This window comes from Carassius auratus, chromosome 6 (assembly GCF_003368295.1).
Source record: "Carassius auratus strain Wakin chromosome 6, ASM336829v1, whole genome shotgun sequence".
Lineage (NCBI taxonomy): Eukaryota > Metazoa > Chordata > Actinopteri > Cypriniformes > Cyprinidae > Carassius > Carassius auratus.
Genome location: NC_039248.1, coordinates 10,122,207 through 10,136,897, shown reverse-complemented (window position 1 = coordinate 10,136,897; position 14,691 = coordinate 10,122,207). Strand labels below are relative to the sequence as shown.

The 14,691-nt window shown below is 34.9% G+C and overlaps 2 protein-coding genes across 3 annotated transcripts; both read left to right on the top strand.

The window, feature by feature from the left end:
- The first annotated feature begins 4,087 nt into the window (after window positions 1-4,087).
- On the top strand, window positions 4,088-10,242 carry sec61a1b (SEC61 translocon subunit alpha 1b). Its single transcript, XM_026261180.1, has 12 exons — window positions 4,088-4,237; window positions 4,932-4,999; window positions 5,084-5,149; window positions 5,331-5,409; window positions 6,183-6,314; window positions 6,458-6,567; window positions 7,072-7,225; window positions 7,313-7,473; window positions 8,174-8,371; window positions 8,821-9,012; window positions 9,103-9,179; window positions 9,269-10,242. Exons 1-12 carry the CDS (start codon window positions 4,231-4,233, stop codon window positions 9,453-9,455), a joined length of 1,431 nt encoding a protein of 476 aa, XP_026116965.1. The 5' UTR covers window positions 4,088-4,230; the 3' UTR covers window positions 9,456-10,242.
- A 770-nt stretch (window positions 10,243-11,012) lies between these two features.
- Window positions 11,013-14,420, top strand: emc3 (ER membrane protein complex subunit 3). 2 transcript variants are annotated; one of them, XM_026261167.1, is made up of 9 exons: window positions 11,013-11,136; window positions 11,664-11,854; window positions 11,948-12,005; window positions 12,092-12,185; window positions 12,287-12,391; window positions 12,499-12,580; window positions 12,663-12,742; window positions 13,279-13,361; window positions 13,547-14,420. In XM_026261167.1, exons 2-9 carry the CDS (start codon window positions 11,700-11,702, stop codon window positions 13,673-13,675), a joined length of 786 nt encoding a protein of 261 aa, XP_026116952.1. In that variant the 5' UTR covers window positions 11,013-11,136; window positions 11,664-11,699; the 3' UTR covers window positions 13,676-14,420. The 2 variants fall into 2 exon arrangements, with proteins under 2 accessions (XP_026116952.1, XP_026116958.1); XM_026261173.1 differs by having other exon boundaries at window positions 11,021-11,140.
- The last annotated feature ends 271 nt before the right edge of the window (window positions 14,421-14,691 follow it).

Sequence of the window (14,691 nt, the reverse complement as noted above, 5' to 3'; positions counted from 1 at the left end):
CTTGATGCCTTCAGTGTGAAAATAAAGAAAACTCTTTGAATGAGAAGGTGTTTCCAAACTTTTGGTCTGTACTGTATATATAATTTTGGATTTTTATGTATTCAATTTACTTTATTTATATTTCTTTATTGTTTCTATTAAAAATTAATTATATTTAATTCCATTTTTTTTCTTCAGAATATTACCCATTAATTTTATAGCCATTTCTGTTAACTCTAAATCACAATGCAATGAAGGTGAAACCTGTAAAAAAAAAAAATAATAATAATAATAATAATAATAATAAAGATTTTACAGTGTACTACAAAAAAAAAAAAAGTAAAACTTTATATTTATGGCATTTATAAAGTGGTTTTCAATAACCTAAAATTATGTAATTATTTACGCATGTTCATGTTAATTACAACCTATTTATTTATTAAAACCTTTTTTTTTTTTTTACAGTGTAGTTCATACATTAATGGAAGGTGTTTTCTAATGGAATTGCTAGTACAAACTGCTGTTGAATTACATTTTTTTTCCCCTTTTGTGCTCAGCTTATAAAGCAATAGTATATGTGTATGGAATTACACAAATACAATGAATACTGTCAGATTTTTTATTTTTTTGCCTGATTCTTCCTTTTAAAACTTGGTCAAATGGCAAGTGAAGCACTGAATGTTATTCAGTGGCCCTGATCTAACAATGTCTCAGGCATTTGTAAAGTGTTCTGTTGTTCTGTTGAATGTCTTCAGAGGCATGCAACTAGTCTGCTGTGTATAATACTTCAAAGAACATATTTTGGGTGCGGACCCAAAGGCATTCTTACTATTTTGCTTATGGCATTTTAAGGAGAAAAAAAAAAAAAGAACTAAGTTTAAAATATTTTGACTTCCCAGTTGATTATAGCATTGCACTCTTGGTTTTTGTTACATTGTGACTCATCAGACACCTCTCTAACTCACTAACAGTATTTATAGATGCATCTAAATATAGGGAAAAAACACTAATCTAAAAACAGCTCTGACATTTGATGATAATGCAACAATTTACCTCTGTAGTTTGTAGACAGTATCAGTTTAGTGATTGTGTCTGAGCAGACAATATGCGGAATTAACCAGAGTTTACTCTGCCTAAACAAATTTGTCATGCCTCATCAAAGGCTTAGAGATCATATCTCTGACGTGATAAATAAATGAGGGTGTCACTTAAGTAAATGTCTCAGGATGTTGGGAAATACCATGTGCACCAGGCCAACCAGTTTACATAAAGCTTAAATGGTTTTATGTCATTAAACAGCTGGGAGAAAGAGCACAGAGAAACTAAACAATGGGTTTCACAATTTTAAAGTAACAATAACTTCCCAAAAGATGCCTGATACACTGTAAATAATTTTCAAAGTTGGAAATATATCAAAGATTATTAGAGTAAATTTGGAAAAAAAAAGATTTTTTTTTTTTGTATTTCTACTTCAAAATTTCAGGTTTAATTTAATGTGTTTATTTCTGTACATTATTTGTGAAATGTACCAGCAATTTCTGAATGAAAACGTTTCTGCACCATTTTCTTTTCAGTGTCAGCATCCGCATTTAATTGCAGTTTCTTAAAAGTTAAAATTATCTGAAAATATTTTATTATAAATGATTATATATTTTATTATAAATGATTATATATTTTAAACACTATTCATTTTTTGTAACACATATTTTAACACAATATTTATATTAATATTTTTATTTTAAATAAATACTTTTTTTTCTTAACTGCATAAATACACAATAAAACGAAATCATGAAAGAGTAATTATTTTTGTTATTTTTTTATTTTTATTAATGCAATTGATTTGGTTCAAAGACTGCAGGAAGAGTCTGTCCACAAGGAAAACATTTCTTAATTGGCTTGTCAGCTCATTAAGAGGAAAATTTAAGCCAGTGAAATATGCATTTGAACTGGTGCCTGGTATTGTTCGATTGATTATAAGAACAAGAAGAAAAACAACATTCATTATGGCAGTTTAATTCCTAAAAATGAAATGAAATAAGCTTACTTCACCAGTTTATGTAAGGCACTGAAAAAGGCAATTTGTATCTCTCATCCACAATCCATAAAATAAATCCTATAACTCAGCACAGTTATGTAGCAACTGCAGAATTTAAGTCTTGCATTATGTCAACAGCATCTGAAAATAGCAGCTCAAATGGACTATATCTCACAGAGAAATACAAACACCATAAAAATAAAAGAAGTGGACTTGGTTTACATGAAAATAAACATTTGTGGAAATACTAATTTCCTTTGCTAATGTATCATGCCACTTTCTTCTCACTCTAGATTCCACATCCTTCTTGATTTTATTTATTTATTGTATTTGTATTCATTTTTTGTACATGAGGTATACATACACACACACACAAACAAAGTGCAAAATGATATTTTTTTTGCCTTATATGACACAACACTGAGAAGTCAAAGAAAATGAATAGTTTGGTGAGAACGGTATGTGTGATTTGTGTGGTATTTGCTTGGCCTCAACCCTGTGTCATCTCATAGTTCACTCATCATTATATAACCAGTTTGAACAAGTATCTCTTTATTAAAGTGCAGACAACGGCTCATCTCTAACCAGAACAAGCACACCACAGAATCAGCCGATGTGCGCATAAATGTACCGTATATAAAGAACGAGCGAAAAGCCGTGTTTTCTCTGCTCGGTCATTTGTTCAGTCCCTGGTTGGTGTGAATGTTAGTACGGCTCAGTGATTATCTGTGTCAGATTGGCCTGCATCAGCTGCAGACACCAGACTAGGATAATCTGCTGTCATAATCACATTATCCCCATTCAACAAATCAGTTCTGATGAACTATAATTGTTTAAAAAGGGTCAGTTAAATAATTCATGATCAAGTTTTAAATGTTGCTGTGATGTGAATAACATCAACTCATAAAACTGCTACTTTTTAATATAATTATATAATAACCAAAATACATCAGATTAAATCGGTCAGATTTCTGACCAAGTGAATCACCTTTTTTTTTCAAATCAATTCATAATCTCAAATCACAGGACTGTGCTGAACTAAGATTCAGAAGGCACTGAAGTGGAACTACCGTGATGGTATCAAATAATAATTTGATAAATGATAATCAGAATAGTGTAAATATGATGTGGTAGTCTATATGTCCAAATAAATGTGGTATGATTTCCAAAACTACCTTAGAATCATAGAACTTCTTGGTACTTTTTGTTCAGGGGCTCTGATACCTCCTCTGAGTCAACACTGCAGTCAGGTCCTTGTGGCAACAGGTTTTCCATGAATCAAGAGCCTCCGGATTTCTGATGAAGGGATGCCCCCTGTCGGATATTTGTGTCACCTATATTAAACGATATTGTTGAAGATGCACTCAATGACTTCATATATTTTTTTTAATTAGACGTGAATACTAATATTTAAGTTATTTTGAGCAGACTTAAAGAATTTACCACACAATCTGTATAGCTAAACACTGACAGGCTATGATGTGCTTCTTAACTGTGGGTATTATGTTCTAATTGAACGTAGTTTGTATTAAAAAAAATAATAATTCTAACATACTCATTAACTTAAGGTTTCTTTCTTTGTAAACAATAACCTTGGCCATTGCATCAATGCATCTGTCAATCTCATTAGTCAGAAATTTTTTCTGAGTCGCAGGAAGCCCATCTCAAAAACACTCAAATCTCAGCACGTGTTTGTTTTATTTATAGGGGATAACTGTATACTAAATTGCATAAACTTTTAAATACATACCTGCCAACGTTTTTGTCCTAGCATAAATACAGAAATCAACTCCAGTAAAAGTCTTTAAATTCTTATCATATCATAAATTATTCTGGTTTGTCAGTTTATGTCTGCGCTGAGAAAAGTAACAGATGACACGTGACACCCTTAAACTTTCACGCTGTAATCTACGTCAGAACACATTCACCTCTTAGAACCCTAAATTTCGATTACATAAAAACAGCAAATGAAACAGCAAAACATATTAGTTTTTAATTATTTTTTACAATCATACCTGTATTAAAGACAACTTCCGGGCCACTAATCCCGCCCATTTCATACATTTCATGCTTTCCATCCATCCAACCCGCTGTTTCTGTGGCACAGATACTGACGTGTATTTGTGCTCTGGGTGATGACGTGTCCTGAGTGCGCTCCTCTTTGACCGGTGCTCGCTAACCGCTAGACTGGGACCATCATCAGAGGGGACACCATGGCCAGTGAGTCGTCATGATTATTACTTTACTCCGATTCTATTAAAAAGGAGTTGAATGCATTCTGTAGCTATAAACAACTGCTATTTAAAAAACTGTTTAGCTTCAGTGCTTCATTCATTCATTATAGATTAGCAACTGTATTTTACTGTCAGAATCTCATGTTCCTCATTGTTTTATTGTCGAGTTTACAAAAACACGCACTTTATAGTTGTCTAAAATGTGGTTTTAATGGTTACATTTGTAATACTGATTTTTAAAGCGACCATAGACCGCTAGTACTTGCTCAGTAAACTAGGCTGATCACAAATGCATTTACTGTTTATTTTCATTGCATAGACGTCGTGTGCTTTTAAATAATTTAACTGGGAACATGGTGCATAATTAAAATATAACTAATAAACTCACATTTCTGCTAACGTCAGAAATTGTAAATGATAGTTTTTGTTTCGAAGCGTGATTTGTTTTAGTTTTTAGCACGCATTTAATGGACATGAGGGTTTTGATCTTGTTATTCAAAACGGGGCTTTTCTTCTTGGATTGAATGATGACGTTGCAAGAGACAGATTTCAAGTAACTTGTTTGAAACTCTAAAGCCACGTCACCCGAATCACCAAGACCTCTTAGGATAGTGAAATTGTCTTGTTTTCTCAAGTTAGGCATAACAACTGGTAACCTAAGTGCATTTTTATTTCCCAAGTTAAATTCCTAGAAGTGATCAAGCCATTCTGTGCGGTTTTACCAGAGATCCAGAAACCAGAGAGGAGGGTATGCAGTTTGATCACATCATATTTTTGCTTTACTTGTTCTTGTGGTGCTTTAGTTATACTAAATTGAATCTCTTCCCCACAGATTCAGTTCAGAGAAAAAGTGTTATGGACCGCAATCACCCTGTTCATCTTTCTGGTGTGCTGCCAGGTTTGTTCACTCTCATTCAAACTCCAGAGCTCTCTGAAGTGCTGTTGATGATCAACAAAATCATTATTGTGCACTCATTAACCTCTCAAACTAAGCATTACTATCTTTGGATGCGTTTTTTATTTGCTGTCAGAGACCATAAACTTTTTCTGAATGATCTACTGTGATCTCTGTCCTCCAGATTCCCCTCTTTGGAATTATGTCTTCAGATTCAGCCGATCCCTTTTACTGGATGAGAGTGATCCTGGCATCCAACAGAGGTGTGTATACCTGAAGCAGCAGCACAAGCAGTGATTGAATCAGTCATCCCCTTGTCGAATGAGGACAAATGATTTAATCAAGCATCAATGGCAGATTAATAACAATAGCACAGCATTATACCATTTAATCAATTAATTCAGGCCGATTTGAGGAAAATCAATATCTGCTAAAAACTAATACATAATTTACAAAAATATATATTTTTTTATATATCAGTCATCAGTCTTTGGTAAATTAGATTAAAGCTGCGGTAGGGAACTTTTGACGCTCTAGCGGTTAATAAACAGAGCTGCTTGCGTCTTGCGGAAGAACCTCGTAGCCGGAACTACTTCTCTCTGTTTATGTCTATGAAGAATCACAAAGGTACCGGGTTACTCCGCCGCAGTACCCCCGAAACAATCTAAAATAGTCCGAATATAAACACTTATTATAGCTGCACCCTAGTGATTCAAGACAAGCCAAAAACTCGGTTTGGAAAATGAATTCATGGTGTACTCGCTTATTATATAAATTTTTCTACATTTTGAACACAAACAAAGTTACGGACCGCAGCTCTGATTGGTTATTTTTTACCGGGAGCGATGGAGTTTCTGCAAATGGCAAAAGGGACACTGGGAGGAGCCAGAGGAGCTTGATTTTTTTTCACAGATTATCTGTCTCATATTCTACTGTCAGAACATAATGACAGGTTTAATAAATATGTAAAAAATATTTTTTTACAAAAGTTCCCTACAGCACCTTTAAGTTTACAGTTGAATAATGTGTGTTTCAGGTACTCTGATGGAGTTGGGTATCTCTCCCATTGTTACATCTGGTCTAATCATGCAGCTGCTGGCTGGAGCAAAAATCATTGAGGTTGGAGACACACCTAAAGATAGAGCGCTTTTCAACGGAGCTCAAAAACGTAAGAGATATTATAACATCCTATTATATGGGGGGATTAAATATAAATTTGTTCCTAGAGCAATACTCTTGTTGGGAACCCATCTTAACGTCATCATTGCATTTGTTTTGTTAAGATATCTAACTGTGAGCTCTTCCCACCAGTTTTTGGTATGATCATCACCATTGGCCAGGCTATTGTGTATGTGATGACTGGCATGTATGGAGACCCTTCAGAGATGGGTGCTGGAATCTGCCTCCTCATCATCATCCAGGTAAATTCACATTCATTCTCTCTGAAATATTCAGACTTTGTGATAAACTGATATATTTGTAAACCGATACATCTATTCAGCCAATAACAATTTCTGCTAAGCCATTTATCAGATTCATTCGGTTCCACACATTTGCCATTTTCAGTCATTATTATTGCATATTGTGTACATGTAATTTTAGTACTCCTCATAGAAATTATCACTGACAGTGACCCTTTACAGTCATATTGGATCTGTATTTGCTTTATTGTGGAACCATTTCTCTTCCTAGCTGCCTTCAAGTTATTGGCCTTTGCTCTGTTTATCGTAGTGACGTTTGCAGGCATTGTTCAAATAATCTTGTCCCTTTGTGTTCGCATCTGCTTTCTACACAAAAGACTGACGGCTCAACATCTTGGATCTCCTTATCTTGTGATTTGTTTTTGTGGAGAACATTATCCATTATCCTTTAGTTAATTAGGCTATGTTGAATCTTTTAATACTGTATTTGTATATTCTTTGTAGTTGTTTGTAGCCGGTATGATCGTGTTGCTGCTGGATGAGTTGCTTCAGAAGGGTTACGGATTGGGCTCTGGTATCTCTCTCTTCATCGCCACCAACATCTGTGAGACAATCGTATGGAAGGCGTTCAGCCCAACCACAGTCAACACAGGAAGAGGTTTGTGTTTAGGATGTAGCGTCTTGTTTTGAACCATTCTGTGGTGTCTTCAGTGATGCGGACTGAATGTTGTTGGTGTATGTACAGGTACTGAGTTTGAGGGAGCCATTATTGCTCTGTTCCACCTGTTGGCAACTCGTACCGATAAAGTGCGAGCACTGAGAGAGGCCTTCTACAGACAGAACCTGCCCAATCTCATGAACCTCATCTCTACAATCTTTGTCTTTGCGGTGGTCATATACTTTCAGGTTAGTGGGTCATTGCATAAAGATGTGGTCACATTGCCAAGAGAAGTTCCTTGGTGATAGTGATGTAATAAGCACAACACACACATAAGTCACTTTCAGTCCAAGTATGTTATGGTTCATGAAAAACTAGTCTGGGGAAGTTTTTCACCTCACACTAAACTCCAGATTGTGCAGATTTATTTTGGAATGACTGGGTTTCACCTGTGAAAGGGCCCTCACCTTACCTTCTGGTTTGGCTCGGTGCAATAAAAAAAAACAAAGCCTTTGATTTAATCAAACACAACACATGCATATCAATCTCTGCACTGCATCATTTAGAGTGAAGGGTGACCCTGTTTTACTTATGTTAGGTAAAAACTGTTAACCTGAATGCACTTTAAGTCACTTTGGATAGAAGTGTCTGCTTAATGCATAAATTACTTTACTTCTAATGTGCATTTGTGCTAACATCCTATACCTGCTTTAAGAAGTGCTTGTAAATTGGCCCGCTGGTTGGTTTAATTTCTGAAAATGAAGAAATTAATTAAATATTAATACTGTAATTTTACAGTTTTACTCTATTTATTATAATATTTTTCAAGCCCTGAAGCTCTACCTTCATAGTTTTTCCTGAAGATGATACCTTGAATATTGCAGTTCAATTATAAATGATCCAAATTTGAAATATTAGATGCAAAGTATATTAATTCTTGCTCCACAGGGCTTCAGAGTCGACCTGCCTATCAAATCTGCACGTTACCGTGGCCAGTACAACACATATCCCATCAAACTGTTCTACACCTCCAACATTCCCATCATCCTGCAGTCTGCACTGGTGTCCAACCTTTACGTCATCTCTCAAATGCTCTCCACTCGCTTCAGTGGGAACTTCTTGGTCAACCTGCTGGGGACCTGGTCGGTAAGTGACATGTAACATGTTTTAAAAAAAAAATTTATATGAACTATTGTGACTAAACAGCCCCCATTGTCCAACACAATTTTCATAATATAAATATAGTGTAACTAATTGCAGTATTGATATATTAAAATAAGCAACTATGACTCCTTTTGTTTCAAGAACTGTATTTTCTGAGTCAGAGCATGTTAATTGTAATAGTAATTAATAATTTAAATATTTTAAATAATTATTTCCTTGTAAGTTGGTGAGTGCCCTGGGCCCCGACCCCCATTCATGTTTAAAATTGTTCACTCACACACACCAGGTGAACATGAAGTTGTTGTTTTGAAATGTACGTGACCGTTTGAATGCTACTCATTTTATTTTGCTTATAAGAGTTTTATAACAAATTATTTTATAAAAATACTTGATGCACCTATAAAGTGTGTGTGTGTTTTTTCGGTTAACAGGATAGCTCAAGTGGAGGACCAGCTCGTGCTTATCCAGTAGGTGGTCTGTGTTACTACCTCTCTCCCCCAGAGTCTTTCAGCACATTACTGGAGGATCCAGTCCATGCCATCATTTACATCATCTTCATGCTGGGATCCTGTGCCTTCTTTTCTAAGACCTGGATCGAAGTGTCTGGATCCTCTGCCAAAGATGTAAGAACATTAGTCTGTTCCTGCTTATTGATTACACTGAGCTGCATTGTACAGTTGACTTATGGCATATGTACACTTTGCGTTACTTAGGTCGCCAAACAGCTGAAAGAACAGCAGATGGTCATGAGGGGACACAGAGAAACTTCTATGGTCCATGAACTCAACAGGTAATACATACAGAGCACTCAAAATTAATTGGGCTCAATGAATGAACCAAACATAGAAAAACTAAAGCTTTCTTTAAATGCTTGTTTAGGTACATCCCCACAGCTGCAGCTTTCGGAGGCCTGTGTATAGGTGGCCTCTCGGTCATGGCCGACTTCCTGGGAGCCATCGGCTCAGGAACTGGAATCTTGTTGGCCGTCACTATCATCTACCAGTACTTTGAGATCTTTGTGAAAGAACAGAGTGAAATGGGCAGTATGGGTGCTCTCCTCTTTTAGTACGGCCCTCTGTAACCACATCAAACTGACTGAATTATAAGGTTAAGTTCTTTTGTAGGATTCTTTTTTTTTTTTTACGCACAGATTCATTGTTCTACATAAAGGTTGCAGAGTGAATAGAATTCTGTTCTCTTGGGGAAAATATGGCAGCTTGATATCTCAGTATTAAGCATGGGAATGTAACCATTGTTCATTTTCACACTTTTCACCAAGACAGTATCTATATATGGGTGTTTCTGATTCTATGTAATTCCATTTAGTAATGCATAATAGAAGTAACATGTCCAAACTTGATCACCCTTTGACACGCCCTGAACTAAATGTGTCTCGGTATGTTTGTGATCAGGTGAGTGGAATGTTCTATCATGGCAATCGTTGATTTGGTGTAAATAAAAAGATTTTTGCAGTGTATGTGTGGGTATGTGCACATCTGCCTATTGCGTTTTGTGTTGACTGAGTGTGTGCGATAATATGGAATTGATTGTTAAATTTGCCGATTTGTTATAAATTTTGCCAACATACTTTGTTATATTTATGTTTATTTTCTTCCTGTATTTACAAGCTGTTATTAAACATTTCTATGTACTTCAGCCACACTACTTAATTCTAACATTGACCCTTTTAGATCTAATTAGCTGTGGTTTCTCTTAGTGGACCAAATGCTACAGAAACTGCCTGTAAATGAATATGCCAGTATGATATGGTATGAGAGTATGTGGTTTGTGAAAAGAATGTTTCATGTGTTGTTTTCATATACAGGCCACAGTATTAAAATGTGTTGCGAATACTTTTGGAGTTTTGTTATTTGGAAATTGAGCAATTTTTTTCCTAGCAGTTTTCTAAGCACAGTTTTCTAAAGATGTTGTTAGTTGGACAAAAAAACTTTATTTTAGTCTTCAGAGTGAAACAATTTCTGTGCTGATCCCCAATGGCTTATTAAAACAACATAATTTGTGTCCATTCTTACTTAGTTTAATGTTGTGTGCTTTAATGTGATGTATTATACATAACCTTGTCAATGATAATGAAATAAGTTGCTTATGTTCATAAATTCATATTTGATACTCATGTCTGAGAAGTAATTGGGGTTCAGGACATACTGTACTGCACTATGCTTTCAAAATTAGGATGATTAAATAGTTCATGTATATAAAAAAAATGTAATAGATTATGAAGTGCTATCTAAAAATAAAATGAACCGTAATAACTAATGTTATGCTAATTTTATTTTATTTATGCTAATTACAATTTTAATGACCTTATTTTTTATTGGTCCTATTGTCCTAAGATTTGGGAATATAAAGATTAAGATTATAGAATATAAATATATGTTAAGCTCCATAAACTAAGTGTGTGCAGTGCAGATTCTTATATTAGTATATTAGTGTTAATTGCCGTGATATAGCGGTAAAAAAATAAATAAAGGTATATTTATAATAATGCTTATATATCATAGTTATATTTTACTGACACATTTATTTGATAATTTAGGTCAATTTGACATTTGAACAAAAGGTTACAGAAATGACTTTTATTATGAAATTCTTCTTTACAAATGCGTTTCGTTCACATCTATGGTTCACATCGAAGCAGCAGCAGTAGCGGCTCGATGGTGTCACTAGCATCCTGGTTTGGGCTGTTATCGTGATTCGAAGAGATAAACCGCAATTTGAATACGAGAGTAGGTAAAATACATGCATTATGATAAAGTCTCAGTTGTCGCAATATGTGGCGTCGAAAATATATAATTTGCTCGGTGCGGGTGTGTATATGTCAAAAAAGGATGCATCCACCCTAACCCTGAAAGTAGGTGATTAGCAGCATGCTAACCCTGATGCGTCGTTAAAGTGGGTGTATTTAAACTGAAATCTGAAGCACCTGCTTTTCTCTTTCTGTGTTTGAACTTCATATTCATGAACTTTACATGAATATTAACTAATTTATTAAAAATCGCTCTGTGAATTTAAGATATATATGTACCATATGACATCTTATGAAGCAGTTTTGACATATTTAACCTTCATCAGGCACTTGAGGGAATCGAGTACTAGCTTATTATTAAAGTATCATTGCTGTCCTTTTTTGTACATGTACTACTATTCATTAATCCATAATGGTTAACAATGATCTTCTAGTTGTTTTGAGTATAACTGAACATTAGATTATAGAGTCAAAGGGTTACTAGATCTCCTTATTTGTCTGTTTCAGGGTGGGCATACCCCATCAACATCCCTTCACTAAAGCATGGCTGAGCCCGAGCTCCTCCTGGACTCCAATATCCGTCTTTGGGTTGTGCTGCCAATCGTGTTTATTACTTTTCTGGTTGGAGTGATCCGCCATTATGTCTCGATTCTGTTACAAAGTGACAAGAAGCTCACATTAGAGCAGGTTTCAGACAGGTGACTTCCACTGGACTGTTTCATTACCTATCCACATGTGTTTTGCAACTCACAAAATGTTACAAAATACTAAAGACCACATTCTCTACACAGCCAGGTTCTCATCAGGAGCAGAGTTTTACGGGAAAATGGAAAATACATCCCTAAACAAGTGAGCCCCTGCTATCTTTTTGTGTATTTTGCTTGAGATGTTTCCACATTACTAAAACTGAAATGTTATCTGTATTTCTAAAATAGTCTTTCTTGATGAGAAAATTCTACTTCAATAATCAAGAAGATGGATTTTTCAAGAAGACCAAAAGAAAGGTGGTCCCACCATCTCCAATGACTGGTAAGTCTCAGTGGAGATAATTTCCTGCATGTTTCATATCATAAGATGACAGTCAGGATTGAGTGGAAATATTAAAGTGATGATGTTATTTGCTCGATTAGATCCAAGCATGTTGACAGACATGATGAAAGGCAATGTGACAAACGTCCTGCCCATGATCCTTATTGGTGGTTGGATCAACTGGACCTTTTCTGGGTTTGTCACAAGTAAGATATACAATTTTTTTCCCTTATCAAATATGAGAGTTTGGTTACTTCTAGTTTATTCTCACTGAATTTGTCTTAACCCATTTGTAATTCTGTTCTCTTTCAAGCAAAGGTACCGTTTCCTCTCACACTCCGGTTCAAGCCGATGCTGCAGCAGGGAATAGAGTTGCTCTCTCTAGATGCCTCCTGGTTAGTGCTCTCAAACCCTTGAGTGTTCTCCTATCACTCAAAGCTGTGTCTTTAAACAATCTTGTGCTGTATACATCCGCAGGGTGAGTTCAGCATCTTGGTATTTCCTGAATGTCTTTGGTCTCAGGAGCATGTATTCTCTGATTCTTGGACAAGACAATGGTAAATAACTTTACAGATGTTCCATTTCAATACACCATCATTTTGACTTACTCCAGTGGTGATGCCAGGTTGTAATATTGATCTAACTATTGCCAGTTGTCGTCTTTTGTGTTCTGGTAATTTTTACCCCAGAGAGGAGGACTTTTCCTGAAAATGCTTTTTCTCAAAATGTAAATTGAGTAAACTGAGATGTACTGTATAAGCTCATATCAGTGAGGCTTACAGTCAGTACAAAACATGTGCTAATTGAAAAAACAAGTTAACAAAAAGATCCAGATAAGGTTATGATATAGCATTTGTAAGCAATTTTTAAAAGGCTGGTCATTTTTGACTTTGAACACCAGAGTAGGTAAAAAAAAAAATATATAATTCAAACAGCACAAGGGCTAAATTTATGTTGTACAACTTTAAACGTTTAACTTAAGAATCATTTTAGAATTATATTCATATTTCTTATGTTGAATTTGTATTATTTAATTAGGGTAGGCCCTGTATATAAAGTACATATGCAATTAATATTCTTACGTTTGCAACAGGTGCAGATCAGTCTCGCATCATGCAGGAACAGATGAGTGGTGCTGCAATGGCAATGCCTGCTGACACAAACAAAGCATTCAAGGTATCATCACAAATTAGAAGCTGCCCAATAATATTTTTACATTTACAAAAAACAAATGATATATATATATATATATATATATATATATATATATATATATATATATATATATATATATATATATATATATATATATTATTTTGAGACTGCAAAGTTTCATTTATGTATATGAATGTTTTTCTTAGGCAGAATGGGAGGCTCTGGAGTTGACGGATCATCAGTGGGCCTTAGAGAATGTCGAGGAGGATCTGATGAGTAAGGACTTGGACTTGTCTGGGATGTTCAGCAAAGAATTGCCAACGGGCATCTTCTAAGTGCCTGTCCACTACTGAGAGGTTCTGCCGGACCTCACTGAGAATTGTGAATTGTCAGACTGGTTTTGGGAGTGACAAATCAGTTCCATTCAGATTTTTTCTTTTTCTAGAAAGGGTCATAAACCTCATTGCAGACATATCACATTTTGTGTCATATGCATGCAGCATTCCCTCCATTATTAATTTTTGCTGAGATGTAAGTGTCATAGGGTGATAAAGCTTTGAGCTTTAAGATTTATGGATTATCTCTTGTGACTGCATTCATACAACAGAAACATTACAGAGCACCCTATAATGTAGCGTGTGGCCTGGTTTTCTTGAAAACATTCCCTAATGATTATTGCTGTCTCTTCATTTTTCTTTTAACACAATTACATTTTTTATTTTATGAGCATCATGTTCTTATTTTACAAGGACCATATGATTGTATGGACCAAGTAGGCAAAAAATAAGTTTTAGGAAGTGATGACATTTAAAAAGTGGATCAGACCATAACATAGGTTCAGTTAACTAAATAGTATGTTCCAAAATTGACTAGTGTTTTAGATGCTTTTCTTATGGTGCCAATACATCATGCACGGAGTATGTAGTGAAAAAGACATCTTCATTACAGTTTAAGATTTAAAGGCATGTTTATTATATTTATTTTAGTTTTATTAAATGTCTTTTTTCTTTTTGTTAAATAAATGTTGCTCATTACATTTACTGGATGTGTATATTCTTAATACAGCTGTTTTACTAAATAGTGATGCACTGTTCTGTATTTTTTCAAACTATTTAATTCCATTCTACCACTGTTGAAGGAAAAATGTGGCCACCATTAGAGTAAACAAAATCCGATTTGACGCCTTTTACTTTTTAACATCTGATTGTCATTAGAGAAAGCTGTTTCAAAGAAAATGATAGGCTTCTTTATTTATTCCTTTTTTAAATCAAAATGTCAATTTTTTATTTTAAATTGAAATATTTTGCCCGACATTACCAAACCCAAATACAACCTGTCTTGCGAAGACGAG

Bases quoted from the DNA above. Each gene is read 5' to 3' on its own strand.
- sec61a1b (XM_026261180.1), top strand. The intron at 7,474-8,173 runs GTTAGTGGGTCA...CTTGCTCCACAG, and splicing joins CGGTGGTCATATACTTTCAG to GGCTTCAGAGTCGACCTGCC. The intron at 9,180-9,268 runs GTAATACATACA...ATGCTTGTTTAG, and splicing joins ATGGTCCATGAACTCAACAG to GTACATCCCCACAGCTGCAG.
- emc3 (XM_026261167.1), top strand. From the start codon at position 11,700: ATGGCTGAGCCCGAGCTCCTCCTGGACTCCAATATCCGTCTTTGGGTT. The intron at 12,581-12,662 runs GTTAGTGCTCTC...ATACATCCGCAG, and splicing joins CTCTCTCTAGATGCCTCCTG to GGTGAGTTCAGCATCTTGGT. The intron at 13,362-13,546 runs GTATCATCACAA...TGTTTTTCTTAG, and splicing joins ACACAAACAAAGCATTCAAG to GCAGAATGGGAGGCTCTGGA.